Genomic DNA, 14,595 nt, shown 5'->3' on the forward strand with positions numbered 1-14,595 from the left:
CCGGAATGGCGCCAGGTTAACGACCCTCTGGCCCGTTTCCGGTTACGGCCAGGCGCCTACACTACACCACAAGCCAGACGACGGAAGTGCGTCACCCCAACATGCCGAGGAATGCCGGGAGTTGTAGTTAATTGGCTGTTTCTCTTGTGCCCCAATTCGCCTTTCTTCTAAGAAGCAAACACCTGGGAACCTTAATGCAGGTCGATTTATGACCCACAAATCTAATCCTTCCCTTTTCTAGATGACAAAGGGAGCTCTCTCAGAGCGCATGCAGAATACCGGACCACAAGTCCCAGCATGCTCTGCAGGGCGCCGGGAACCCCTAATCACCGTCGTAGGTGCGGGCCGCATGAATGGAGCTTCTGGCGTAAGGCAAAGCCCGCCACCGTCCGCGCGGCCGGTACCTGCTCCCAGAGCGTGAGTGCGGATTGTGGGCCGTGCGCGTGCGCGCTCAAAGGGGGCGCGAGGCGGGCACGCCCGGCCGTTGCCGGCGCGTGGCTGCTGAGATTGGCGGCTGTAGTGCCGCGCGCCCGACTGACCGGTAGTTGCGGGGCCTCAAGCCCCGCTCCGGGCTGCGGGCAGCCGTGGCGGCCGCCGGCGACCGCAAGGGGCGGAGGAAAGCTGGGGGCGGAGGGGGGCGGCCTCGGCACGCGGAGGAACTGCAGGGCATGCCCCGAGAAAACATGGCCTCCCTGATCCAACGGATCGCCCGCCAGGCGTGCCTCACCTTCCGGGGCAGCGGGGGCGGCCGCAGCTCTTCCGACCGCTGCGAGGCGCCAGGCCCGGAGGCGCCGATACAGCAGGGCTTCCCGGAGAACCTGAGCAAGCTGAAGAGCCTGCTGACCCAGGTCCGCGCGGAGGACCTGAACATCTCCCCGCGTAAGGCCACGCTGCAGCCGCTGCGGCCCAACCTGCCGCCCGTCACCTATATGCACATCTGCGAGACCGACGGCTTCAGCCTCGGCGTGTTCCTGCTGAAGAGCGGAACCTCCATCCCGCTGCACGACCACCCGGGCATGCACGGCATCCTCAAGGTGCTCTACGGGACCGTGCGCATCAGCTGCATGGACAAGCTGGAGGTGGGCAGCGGGCAGCGGCCGCGGGCCCCGCCACCAGAGCAGCAGTTCGAGCCGCCTCTGCAGCCCCGGGAGCGGGACGCGGTACAGCCGGGCGTGCTGCGCTCGCGGGCAGAGTACACTGAGGCCAGCGGCCCGTGCTTCCTCACGCCGCACCGGGACAACCTGCACCAGATCGACGCCGTGGACGGGCCCGCCGCCTTCCTGGACATCCTGGCCCCTCCCTACGACCCCGACGACGGCCGGGACTGCCACTATTACCGAGTGCTGGAGCCTGTCAGGGCCAAGGAGGCCTCCGGCTCGGCCTGTGACCTGCCCCGAGAAGTGTGGCTCCTGGAGACCCCGCAGGCCGATGACTTCTGGTGCGAGGGGGAGCCTTATCCCGGTCCCAAGGTCTTCCCTTGAAGCCGCCGGCGCTGGAAAGCGGTGGGCCGAACACTTGCCCTACTCAGATCTAGGCTTGGCTGGCCGCGACCCCATCACAAGGGCTTTCTTCCTTCCCCCAGCCTGGGTGTTGGATCTACTGGAATGGGCAGTAGCCGCTTCCTCGGGAGTCTTGGGAAGCGCGGGCGACTGGATCGTAACCACCGGGCACGGTTTTGGGGGCGGAGTAGGCGGGGAAGCTAGGTTGTTGCCTGCCTCTGTCACTGCCACTGGGGTTTGAATTGGGGGGAGGGGGCGGGGGCAGGGGACTTATCTGAAGTGCTTCCATCTTAAAGCCATAATGAAAATTTTCTTTCCTCTGTTCACATCCTATTCAAAATACACAAAGTGGTTTTCTCCGCCCTCCTCCGGGTAAATAGGGTTTGTTTTCCACTTGTGTCCTTATGTCCTTTTACTGCTTATTATTCTAACTTATTGACTTTGCATGACCTAGTGGTTTGAATAGTTTTTAGTTCAAGTCATTGGTAAAAACTAGGTTTAAAGAGATGAGCTGCTATTTAAAGTAAGCTGTCCGGCCTAATTAAGTTTTGTGAAAATTAAATCCATTTTTTCAGAGTTGAGGGATTACACTCAAACTAACTATGCATGTAGAGGACAAGATTTATTTTCTTTCCTCCCCTTGCCCAGTAACCATATCTCGGTTACGCTGACAGCAAAAACTAAGCAATTCAAGCACCTGTATATCTCAGTGACAAATGATCACTTAGGGCTTCCCCACTGAGTCTCCAGATCGAGAGTTGAGCAGATGTTTTTATTGCAGGTTCACGTTCAATGCAAAAACTGTATTATCCTGAAGTGACTTTTATGTCTTAGTGTACTTTAGGAAGTAATAAAGTAATTCTGTATTTTCTAACCAGAGCTGAATCAGTATGCTTCCAAACAACTGAATGTAAAACATTGGTAGCCAGCTGTTGAATTCTGTGTGCCCCTCTTTACTTCCAGTATTTTCCTGCAAAAGTAGAGGAAAACATTGATGACTGTTTCAAATTCTCTCAGGAGCTCTAACGTTCCAGGGGCTGGTGGTTCCAGCTGTGTTGTTGGTGGCAATGTTCTTAGGACAGCCCCTCTCAAATAGGAGAGAGTCAGTGCTTGCTTCATTTGGGGTGGGTTTTCTGCAGGAAGAGAGGCACGGATGACCAGGGCTAGAGAATTGAGAATTAACTATACTGCTAGCCACTTTAGGGCACCCAAACTTGGGACAAAACACTTCCCACTCCGAACCTCTTGAACAGTTGTGCTATCTGTGACTAGTTTTATCTTTTGTCCTTCTAATAGGCTGAGCAGCTTGACCTTGTTTACAAATGTATTGACACCATTTGCTTCAGTCCAAGGAACACTCCCGTTTCCCCCTTTTTACTATTTATAGGATTCCTTTTTTCACAAAACTTTTAATAAAAAGAAACTGTAGAAATAAATACATTAAAATTTGCCCAGCTGTTGTCTAAGCCCTCTTGATTGACTTACCCAGGTGGTAATTGAGTTCTAATATCTGTAATAGAGAGGGATTTGCTATTGGTGGAAAGGGATGACCCTGTAGGGAAGCAGTATGTGCCTTTCCCTCTTTGCACACTGATTTACAGAGGCTCAGAGTGAAGGAAGGTTTGTTCCCAAACTTAGATGGAAAAGCAAATTCTTAATGATTTTTCTTAAAAATCAAAGAGATGGTACTCAACATGATATGCCACTGTGCTGTAAAACCTCACAGAGGCATAATGCATTTCTTCCAGGTTGCTAAGTTGTTTTATGACAGTGTCCCATTCTGGTGTGATTTATTATACCTTAGGGGGAGTTTCAAGCACTTCTTCATGCTGTTTTGTTTGAAATTAAGTTCTAGATATGCAAATGATGACTTCCTTTAAGATTGTTCACAAGGGTTTTTTTCATAACAGTGATGAATGTGTATGATTATCAATTACATACCTACCTGTTTTGAATTGTAGCAAAAAGTTGACCAACTTGTAACAATTGTTGATGATGATGTTTAAGTTCCAATGCAACCTGGAATACATAAAACTAACCTACAAAAACTCATTCTGGCAATAGGACAGTAATAAAGGAGGAATTGTTTTTCCAAATTACATTAGGAAAATTTTTAAAGTTTTCAAGTACAAACAAGTTGAATGAAAAGACTAAGGTGCTTTTCAAAAGAGTAACTGAAATTATCGCAGGCCAAAACAGCAATATATATCTAATTTAGTTCAGTAAGAACAGTGGAACCTTTGATTCACTAATAAATTCTGAATAAATTAGTGGTGAAAACAAAATTAACTTGTTTTAGTGAGCCACTGAGGAAAGAATATCCTTAACACAAAAACAAAATATGCAGAAAAGCTTTGCACCTTTCTGCATAAAGTCTTAGATATGATCTTGTGCTGCTGTTGTGTGTTTCCTTATATTCCTGTAATATGGGTAACAACTATGGGGAAAAGCTGTCTTCTACAAGGACTAATGAGCACAATGATACTAATCACTTAACTTTTCTGTTGAATAACAAATGCAATAACTGCCACTCATCGATGAAAATTTGTCTAATACTTCTAAAGCTTTTTAACTCTCTGGTTATATCAATTTAGAGTGTTATATATTTACCTACTACTTTATGGGAATTGATTTTTTTTAATTAAGTCTGAATTGCATGGATGGAATTTACACTAACTGCTGTTTACCAGTGAAACTGATGAACCGTTTTTTAAAGTAATGTGTGTTGGTCAACAGGAGTGGGTTATCTGACCTTTCAACACTAACAGCCTTTAACTTTTCCCAAAACTGACATCTTTTATTCCTTCTGCATTGTTTCCTTGTAGGTGCATTAGTCTAGGCATCTCAGGAGGATTCTCGTCACTGATCTATTCCAAATGGTAGAATCTTGTGCTCTAGTTCTGCTCACCGAAGAAGCAATAGTGTGTTTTTAATTCAGGACTCTGCCCATTACTATTCAACTCTAACCTGAAGGCAGGGCCACTCTTGTAAGTCTCCTGTTCTGAATTCAGAACTTCATATCACACACAGAAGCTGACCATTGATTCTCACAGTGCAATGAGTGTCAAAGAAGGAAATCATTTGTTAAGCCCCATATAGATAATGAATCTTCTGATCCAGGGATGTTTACATTTCTGGATTAAAATCTGTACTTGTGGAAAATAAAGGCATTTTGAAATTGTTTAGAGATAATCTTACTTGATTATTGCATAATGGAGAAGGAAAATATTACTTGCTATGATGTCTATATTTGAATTACTGTAAAAGGTTCACAGTCTGTATGGTAAGATTATGTTGTACTAAAAAACTGGGGGTCTTCTGGAGATTCTAAAGTCCAAGTAATAATATAAACTTAATAGTTTATTTTCCTGTGTGTGATCTTTGAAACAACCTGATCAAAAACGCATCTGAAATTATCTAACATGCAACCGTACTGTTTTGCTGCAACAAAAATACTGCTTTTATACTTAACCTAAGGAAAATAAGCTAGTGCAGAAAAAAGAAAAACAACTTTCATTCTTGGAGGAAAGAATCTTTGTACTTAAATGTTTTCTTGTCTTTGCTTTTTCTGTAAAACTTGTTTAACTACTTTGGATTGGCAGCATTTTAGGCACTTGTGGTGAGGTGATAGTAACCTTTCCTTCCCACCACCACCCCCAAAGTTGAACTGTTAAAATATCACTACAGCCATTTTTAATATATACCAAACAATTTGCCTTAGTTTCATTAGCAGTTAGGATATTGAAATTAAATTGCCTGGTTTACAAATAGTTGGAAACCTAACCTAAAATTAGTTAGACCTATTTTTAATGTGTACTGAACCATCTCAACTGCATTATGATCTTTAAGGAATTAGTCTCTGGACGTTTATTTTTAATAAGAATTCCCAGTAACAGCTGAAACATCTATAATATTATTTAATAAAGCATATTGACTAGAAGAGAGGAGACGTGTTAGCTTCATATGCTTTATTTCTTGGGCAGAGTAAAAAAATGAGACACCTGTGAAAACTATCCTCAATGTTTCAAGCAGAGTAAAGTACGATTAAAGATTGACCTAACATGTTGAAATCAAGGAGTAAAACCCAGAAAGTTGGCTCTGAAAAAACACCAAGGTGTATTACTTATGGTATGGTAATGCCAGGTCACCAAACCCACATCAAGGCAAAAGTGACTATGTAATCAATTTGACTATCAAAATGTCTTTCATCTTATTAAAAAAAGACTAGTCTGTTGCATTGTAAATGATTGTTTACCTTGTCTTGATTGAAGGTGCTCTAAAATTAAAATTTGGCAAGACAATTATAAGTCACATAAAACTTCGATGTATTTATGGCTTCCTTGGTGGCTCAGGTTATAAAGAATCTGCCTGCAATGTGGGAGACCTGGGTTCGATCCCTGGGTCAGAAAAGTCCCCTGGAATGGCACCCCACTCCAGTGTTGTTGCCTTGAAAATCCCATTGACAGGAGCCTGGCGGGCTACAGTCTATGTGATGGCAAAGAGTTCGACCTGACTGAGCAACTAACATTTCATTTTCATTTAGGTTTATTTTAATTTAGTGTTTTAGTAGAGTATTATTAAAAACACAATTATCAAAATGTGGCATTGTTGTATATATAATTTCTTTAACAAAATTGGCCAAGCAAGGATGCTACTATGCCAACAAGCTAGGAAATAATCTAATGGGATGACACCAGTACGATCTGACACCAGAACAATCTGACACCAGAGTTTAGAAAGTTCCATTTAGTAGTTATGAGAGGTATTGTGCATCTTTGAAATAAGAACAGGGAAGAAATAAGGGTTAATTATCCCTTCAAATCAGATTTCAAATTCTAGTGCTGGTAAGGGCCAAAAAAGAGTTCTCTGAGTAGCAGTCACTGCTGTTCTAAAATACAGGCCGTCTATTATCAGCCATGTCTTGGAGAGTAACAGTGACAAAGGACAGACAGTTTTCAGATGATGTATCTAAACAGTGGGCGCTCCAATGTGTTACACTTGTGTAAAGATCCAGAGGCAGTGAGTGAAGTTAAATATTATTCAGGTCCAGTTTTAGAGTAAAAAAGATAACTTCACAAAGACAATCTGTATTGTATTATAGATAGATATTGTTGGGGGGGGGGCAGTTATATTTTAAAATCACTACAAAAGGCTTGTACTAAAATGACCCCTAGAATATTGTTTTGCAAAGCATTATCCAACGAAGGGCCATATTTGCCTATTTGATTCAGATTGTCTTTTGAGATTTTAAGGCTGGTGTATACCTCTATCATCTAAAAAGCTGGGTATTTGTCTCTAGACCCACCAGACCTATGGCAGAGAATGATCCTTCCAAATGGGTGTAATCGGGGAGACGGCTAGAGAGAAATGAGTCCTGGGGTAATTCCTTTGGTAACCCATTAATGCTGTCATCAGCAGTGTCTGAGTGCATTTTTGATCAGAAGAGGCGATAGCGCTTTTCAAAAAGTTTTCTGTGGTCGTGAGACTAATCCTGGAACCTGAAAGTCATTTCCAGCTTGACCACGCCACCACACTTTCCACAAAGCCACAGCTCGTCTGAGTTCCAGGCTCTGGTCAGGGTTCTGAAAGCAGTCGCAAATGTGTAGTCTCCGAGTGGGCACTTGTTTGTAAGTATTTATTTTCCGGAGCCCACTCAGGAGCAGAGAGAAGCTATAGGCTGTTACAGAGGACGGAACAATGAGTCAAAACAACGCCTCCCCACTTTTACACTAATGCATGGGGGAAATCCCCGAATGCTAGTGAATGCTCGCGTTTGATTATGAATGGAGATTGCTTTGTGGCAAGAGGGCCAGTGTGGAAAGACTAGCAGAGAAAACTTGGAGATCATGGCTTGGTCAAAGTACTAAAACCCACTGGGTACTGTTGAAGTCACACCCAATAAATCTTACATAAATAATCTCTGCAGCAAAAATATTGTTGAAAAGTATTTATTTACACTATAGTCATAAACCATTCATTATCTGAATTTTAGTTAGTGGTTTTGTGTTAGAATAAATCATTTATATTTCCACAACTATTAAGAGCTAATAACCAAACAAGTCAGCTCCAGTAACATTATTTACATTCCTATCTGCAATTTGACTACAAAGGTAACACTTTTAATTCACAAAACAGAGCATACAAAAATATACTTTCTAAAAAAAATTCCAAATATTAATAGGCAGAAATATACAGCCATACTAAACCCAGGGAGTGATTTTTTTTCTCCATAGTAAGGCAACCCATTTACATGCAGACCCTGTAACATTGTCTACATCACACAAGGCACCAAGGACACGTCCAACACAATTGCATGCATCCTAGTTTCAGAGAACATATGTACATCCCCCTTTAAATAAGTTAACCTCTGACTCATTGCAAGAGATCATAAATGTTTTACTTTTCCTTTTCCCAAAGGTTCAGAACTTGGAGAACAGTGCACATCAAAAATACACAAAATTTGAATGGATATACACTGAAAAAATAGTCTTTATGTTTCTCAAACCACTCAAAAAGAAGCAGGTATTGCTATGTCCCTCCCATCACATTGCACTTCTGTTCTCTAAGTTTATAATACATATTGCTTAAAGGGTTGAGATGACTAGATAAGCTTTGATTCACTTCTAGGGCAACAGAATGCAGCGTAAAGGCCATGCTTCGCCCACTGTACAACATCCCCCAAATCAGTCCCAGGCCATTAAAGTGCACATCAGCTTTGCTTCTGCCTTTTTGCTGTCCCCATCTGAAGGGATCAGCGTCTCCCAAACTACTGTAGAAAAAGTCTCAAATCAGTTCTGGCATCCAGAGTCAAAAAACTAACCAGTCAAAATAAGAGAGGGGCAACAAAACCTAGTCAAACAACCCTTTAAAATAGGGTCAGGCCTCAGCCCTCTAGGCCAGAGGCCCCCCACCCAACTCCCTTCTGAGCCTCCCCATAACTTTGGGGTGACGGTCAACTCACCTAAGACAGACTAAGGTGGGCTAAGTTTTAGAAGCAGGCTAAGACCTGCTTCTAAGTGGAAAGGAGGGGGCGGGGGGGGGGGGCAGTGCTAGGCTCCTTCAAGGCCCTTTGCCCAACGCAATGAGGGAAGGGCAGGAATGGGTGGTAGTGTTTGTCGTGCAGCTCCAATGGACGAAGGGCCTCCGGGGCCTCAAAGAGCTGGTGTGTCAACGTGAGTCCCATCTCAGGGCGTCCGGGTCCGAGACGAGCAAGGGCCGAGGGACCCTCCACCAATAGTGCTGCTGCTGCCGCTGCACAGGGTCCCCCCGGCCTGCGCGCCCCCGCTGCACGAGGCGCTGGAGGCGGCCGGCCCCGCCGAGGACGGCGCGCTGCTCTTACGCTCCTTCTGTCGCAGGTGGATCTTGGTGTGGCGCTTCCTCTCATCACTGCGGGCAAACTTGCGGCCGCAGTAATCACAGGCAAAGGGCTTCTCGCCAGTGTGGGTGCGGATGTGGGTAGTGAGGTGGTCGCTGCGGCTGAAGTTGCGCATGCAGATCCGACACTGGAAGGGCTTGTGCCCCGTGTGGATTCGGATGTGCCTGGTTAGCTCGTCCGAGCGGGAGAAGCGCCGGTCACAGCCCTCCGCTGGGCACGGGTAGGGCCTCTCGTGCACTGGGGTCTTGCTCGGCCTGTTAGGGTACTTTCGAGGCCTCAGAATGGGCCGCAGTGGCAGATGGTGTGGGTTGTAGGCGGCCGCAGCAGCCGCTGCCGAGCCAGTGCCAGGTAGCCGGGGTCCCTCGCTGCCTCCGCCGGCCCCCGGCCCTGTGGCCCCAGCACTGGGCCCTCCCAGGGTAAAGTTGCGGATGGTGGAGAGCGGAGTGAGTGGAGGGGGGACTCGCAGGGAGTCCAGGGGGCAGGGAAAGGGCTTGCGGTCTGGGCCAGCTGTACCGTGTAGGTCTCTCTGGCACTGTGACGGGAAAAATCCAGGATAGTCTGGGATCATGGGGAAGAGACTTGGGTCCGTGGCTGGCTTGGGGGACGGATAGGAAGGAGGCGGTGGGTAGGCCAGAGAGGAGGAGGTGGAGGTGGTGGCCGCTGATAGGAACGCAGAGGGGTCCTGGTAGAGGTCGCCTCCACAGCCCGCGTAAGGAGGAGGCGGCGGCGGCGGAGTGTAGAGGTGGTCCAGGTCAGGCTGGGTCTGGGACATGGTGCACACACCCAAGGGTCCAGTGGCCAGTGGGTTGGGGGAGGCAGAGGTGACGCTGGAGGAGGCTGTGGTGGAAGCTGGGGAGGTGACCCCCTGCAGGATGCCTGCACTCACAATGTTGATGATACCTTCTGGGTAGCAGCCGGCACCAGGGTACTGGGGGTCAATGGAGAACTTGCCCATGTAAGTGAAGGTCTGGTTTCGGGGTGCAGAGACCGGAGCAAAGCTGCTGGGATACGGAAGATCCAAGGACCTCTTCTCTCCAGTCATGTCAATGTTGATCATGCCATCTGGGGAGGGGAAAAGAAGAATGGAGGTGGGGCATTGAGAATGAAGCCAGGAATCCCTCCTCATCCTTCTGTCTCACTTGAGTCCCACCCCAAGGATCCCAGCACTGTAAAGCCAGGGCAGAATTCAACAGGTGGGGAAACTGGCCCAAAGACAGTGAAAAGAGGCTAGCCCAGGATCCTACTGTGGCAGCCGGCCACAGTCTAGGATTCAAACTACCTCCAGGAAAGCAGGATGAGCTACTCCCAACCCCCCACGTACAGCCATCTGTGGCTCCAGTCCCCAATGAAAACACCCAATAATAGAAGCAGCAGTATTAAAAATTCCCCATCTGCCTGGAACTTCTCTCTCTGCTTTGCCTGAGGTCCCACGGCTAGGGCAGGCACTACCTAGGAGACTGACCCCAGTCATTGCAGCGAAGGTGTCAGCCTGAGAGGTGAGCCAAAGAAGGGGGCCAGTGATTTCCCGGCTGCTCCCCACCCCAGGTTCCTTCCTTCCCTCCCTCTCCCGCTGCTGGAGGGAATCGGGCTCTGCCATGGAAGGAGTCTATAGGTTTCCTTTCCCAATCTTTTCAGCCTTGTCCCACACCTGCGCGGCCTCGCCTCAGCCCAAAGGCAGCGGCAGGGCTTCGGAGAAGGTACGCGCGCTTCAGGAGACCACTTGCCACCGCCAAGGAAACTCGCGGCGCCGGTGCCCTACGGGCCTCCCTTGGCAGCCACGGGGCCGCTTCCCGCCGTTGCCCGCCCTCCACCTCCTCCTCCCAGCCGGGCCAACCCCCTCAACTTCGCGGGCAGCGCGCAGGTGGGGGCGCTCCTTCAGACCGAAGGAGGTGCGCGCTCCGAGATCTTCCCCGGGTCTCCTCTACCCAGGAGGAAGAGGCGGACGCTTTCCTCGGGCATCTCCGCCGCTCCGCTCTCCAGACGCTCAGCTTTCCGCCAGAGCCCCGAACTTCCCCATCACTTTGCCGCTACTCCGGGATTGGGGAGGCTGGGGTGCCGCCGGCAGAAGGCTCGCATAAGCCCCGAAGCCTGGTGGGGCACCACCTCATACTCTTATCCCTGAGCCCGCCCGGGGCTGGGCGCGCCGCGGCGCACGCACGCCGGTTCGCTGGCAACCTGGTGCATCTGCCCGCGCGCTCAGCTCCAACGCCCGGGTTCCCGCTCCCGCTTTCCTCCTGCACCCCCTTCTATTCTTCAAATCCAGTTCAGTCAACACCTTCCACCTCTCCTCCAAGTCCCGCACACGCACGAAAACCCACCCACCACCTCCGAGCTGCGTGGGTCCCGGTTCGCGAAGGGGGCACGCGGCTTACCTCCGGCCACTCCGTTCATCTGGTCAAAGGGGCCTCCCAGTTCGGCATTGGGGAAAATGGTCACCGACGTGGGGGCGAGGTCCTCCACCGGGTAGATGTTGTCAGACAGCTGGTGCACAAAACCACTGAGAGTTACTGGGATTTTGTCTACGGCCTTGGCGGTCATCATTTGCTCCTCGCACAACCTGGAGACCCAACTCCCTCGCTACCTGGAGTGTCAGAGAAGCCGTTTTGGAGAGGGATTGGACTGAGCCTAGGTTGGTATCTCCTTGAGCCCTCCACACTTAAAAGCAACTACCCCCCTCAAAAAAAAAGAAAAATCTAACAGATCTAAAACTAGCAAACAAGTTGCTGGTTTTTTAAGAAGAAAGATGGCTATTTGCCACTGACTCTCTCCTGGGCTCCGGCTGGGAAGCCAGGAGTCGCTGGTGTAGTGTTATTATAACAGTCAGTGTGTCCCCTCGCCGAGCTATTAATCAATTGCTGCTCTCTCGGTTAGACGGAAAGTGTTGCTCTAAGTATTTATGGGCAGGTCCTCAATGCCCGTGACGTCACTGCCCATATATGGACTGAGGAACAGGGCTGGGCCTGGCGGCTTTTGCCGTCACATGGCCTATTTGCATAGGGGCTCGGCTGCGCGGGCTCCTCCGGGCTCGAGACTCCCAGCTTGCAGCCTGCAGGGGTCTGGGGCAGGTGGCCCGAGCCGCAGCCCGGGTCCAGGGCTCAGAGCCCGGCAGGAATGGGGCGTGCCACCGGTCCGGCTTAGGCCACTGTGGGAGAGCGATCGGGTCCCGGCTGCGGCGCGGCCTCCGGGGCGGGGAGGAATTCCGGTTCTCCGACACTTTCCAAAAAAGGCGAAGATCCGGTGCCGGCAGCTCCGCCTCCCCAGCCCTTGTTTGGGAGCCATTCCGGAAAATTAAACTTCGGAAAGAAACCGAACGGAGCCGAGACACTACAGTCAAACCCCTACTCACTTTCTTGGCAGCTCAAAACCGCAAGCAAAAGGAGGCAGAAAAGAAAAAAAAGAAAAAAAAAAAAAAAGCTGCATGCATTCACGGAAGCTGACTGCTTTTTTCTGAATTACTTGGTGGAAAGAAGTGGCTGGTGATAAGAGTGAATGCGGTATTGCTTTTTTGGAAAGTCTGTTCTATTTATACAGGAGCGAAAACGGAACAGGTTTGGGGTTGTTTGTTTGTTTAAGTATTTTGGGCACCTTGGGGGGGGGGTAGACCCTCGGAGGAGCAGATAACTGCGGGGAGCTTCGAAAGAAATCCTCAGCCGGAGACACCCCCCTTCCTCTGCCCGCGCGCTCCCCGCCCCCCTTCAGCTGCTGCGCTTAGCGGGCGCCCTTCCCGGCGCGTCTGGGCGGTCGGCTGTGTGGGGGCGTCCAGATGGAGGTTTGGACACTCACCCTGCCCCGCCACACACGCACACACACTCTTACACGCGCTCCACTTCCGCTACACACACTCCAGCCCCCGCCGCCTTCTTCACACACCCACTCGCACACCTTACGCTACACACCTCCCTGTTGACAGCGCGCCCGTGCGTCCGCCTCGCCAACAGAGTGACTGGTCGGCAAGAGCGGGCGCCTGGGTTTGCTCGACAGGGTGCTCTGCGAAAACACCCATCGTCACCTTCACACTGCCTGGACCGGCCCCCACCACAGTCGCCCAACCCCAAAACCCTCCGGAAGGGCGCTCTGCCCGCACCCGAGCCCTACTCCAAAACACACACATTAAGAGGAATATTCTTCCTTTCCCTGGCCAAGAGCCACCGCGGAGAGCCCAGCGAGGACCAGAGTGATAGCAAACGGTGACGCTAACGCCAGTTTCGAGTCGCCATCACCGTACACACTTTTACCTTTGAGAGTTAAAAAAACAAAACAAAAAACCGGCCCCGACAAGAACATTTATGCTTAGTTCTCAAAACAATTTTTAAACTTTTCAGAGGTCCAGACTCTGGTCGGCTATTCTGACCTCTCTTATCTCCCGGCGCGCCCTGGCCCGCCTTGGGAGCGCTCAGAGCCTGGCCGGGGTCTCGTAGGAGGCTGGTCTCAATCGCTCAAGCCTGGAAAGCGGACGCCTGCCACCCCTTTCCCGCCCCCAAAGCAGCCGAGGCCTGCGACCGTGAGCGGGACTGCCTCTAGGGCCCGGCCCTGCCCTAGCCCGCGGCCAGCCAGGACAGCCCCAGCCTCGTGGGGGCGTGGGCGACCGAGAGTCACGGCGCCACGCCGTGGAGGCAGCGCGGCGCTGCAGGCGGCTCTCCCGCCGCTCACCTGCCGCGGCGAGCCCGCTCCCGCCCGGCCCCGCGCGCGCGGCGGTCAGGGCCCCGGGGCGGCGGTGAGCGGCCTCCGCTCCTCTTCCCGCGCTCCGCTTCTCCCTCTGCCCGCCTCGAAATTGGCCGGCCATCTTCCTGACTTCAAACACCCAGAGAAATGTTGGGAAAGTTTCTTGCTGGCGCTGCGCGCTCTTTTCCAATTGGAGATGAAAATAAAAGGGGAAAGGCAGGAAGTCGCGGCAAGATTAGCACTCTGGTAGGTACCCCCACCCTCGGCAAAAACGTGAAAAGTTCCCGTTTCTTTAAAAAGGAAGAATAAAAGAAAGCTGCACTCTTACCACGTGCGCCAGCCCGCTCCGCCTGCGCTCCGGCCAGTCCTGCGGCCCCCGCGCTGACCACCGGCAAGACGACGCCTCGGAGGGGAGCCCGACTCGCATCTCCAGCCCTGAGTCCGAAAAAGTTGGGGGGGGGGGACCGAATTATGCAAATATGGGTCGTGGCAGCGGGGCTCGGGTTACGGCCCCCACCGGCCTCCGAGGTGAGGCACCCACCGGCGGCAAGCGCGGGCGCCGCGACTGGTTGCGCTTCGCTCCTCTCCACGCACGTGGGCGGGCGGGCGGGCGAGCGAGTCACCGGGGCCGCCCCGCGGTGGGCGCCGCTGCCAACCCCGCGGGCGGCCACCGCGCGCCGCCCCGAGGGGGAGCTCCTGGACGTCCGAGTGCGAGTGCCGGGCGAGCTGGGCGCAGAGGGCAGGACGCAGGCCGGGGGCTGCCCGGGAAGGGGTGAGCCGCGCAGTCTGCCGCGGCTACCCTTCCCGAAGGAGGAGGCTGAGTGGGGATCAGATGGGGGATGGGACCCCAACGAGGAGAGGCGGGCTTGCCCGGCCCGTCAGAGAAGCTCGTTAGAGTAAATGGGAGTGACCGACACTGGAATTATTCGCAGTTTTCCAACAACTCACACCTCCTTTTGAGCTGCGCCACGTCAAGCCAGCCTTGCGCCAGGGGTGGGTTGGGGGCAGGGGCAAACAACAGCGGCAAGGAGGCTTTGCAGGCTCCGGGGAAAGGTGCCT

General features: G+C 51.3%; 2 protein-coding genes across 2 annotated transcripts; one reads left to right on the forward strand and one right to left on the reverse strand.

The window, feature by feature from the left end:
- Positions 1–518: 518 nt before the first annotated feature.
- On the forward strand, positions 519–5,817 carry ADO (2-aminoethanethiol dioxygenase). The gene has a single exon (XM_061161612.1). The coding sequence runs from the start codon at positions 669–671 to the stop codon at positions 1,479–1,481; it is 813 nt and encodes a 270-aa protein (XP_061017595.1). The 5' UTR covers positions 519–668; the 3' UTR covers positions 1,482–5,817.
- A 1,614-nt stretch (positions 5,818–7,431) lies between these two features.
- Positions 7,432–11,726, reverse strand: EGR2 (early growth response 2). The gene is made up of 2 exons (XM_061161613.1): positions 11,247–11,726; positions 7,432–9,936 (listed from the first exon to the last, which is right to left on the reverse strand). The coding sequence occupies exons 1-2, from the start codon at positions 11,413–11,415 to the stop codon at positions 8,684–8,686; spliced, it is 1,422 nt and encodes a 473-aa protein (XP_061017596.1). The 5' UTR covers positions 11,416–11,726; the 3' UTR covers positions 7,432–8,683.
- Between the last annotated feature and the right edge of the window lie 2,869 nt (positions 11,727–14,595).

The sequence above is a fragment of the Dama dama genome, chromosome 15 (genome assembly GCF_033118175.1).
Source record: "Dama dama isolate Ldn47 chromosome 15, ASM3311817v1, whole genome shotgun sequence".
In the NCBI taxonomy this organism is placed as follows: Eukaryota; Metazoa; Chordata; class Mammalia; order Artiodactyla; family Cervidae; genus Dama; species Dama dama.

Bases quoted from the DNA above. Each gene is read 5' to 3' on its own strand.
- ADO (XM_061161612.1), top strand. From the start codon at position 669: ATGCCCCGAGAAAACATGGCCTCCCTGATCCAACGGATCGCCCGCCAG.
- EGR2 (XM_061161613.1), bottom strand. From the start codon at position 11,415: ATGATGACCGCCAAGGCCGTAGACAAAATCCCAGTAACTCTCAGTGGT. The intron at 9,937-11,246 runs GTAAGCCGCGTG...TCCCCTCCCCAG, and splicing joins GATGAACGGAGTGGCCGGAG to ATGGCATGATCAACATTGAC.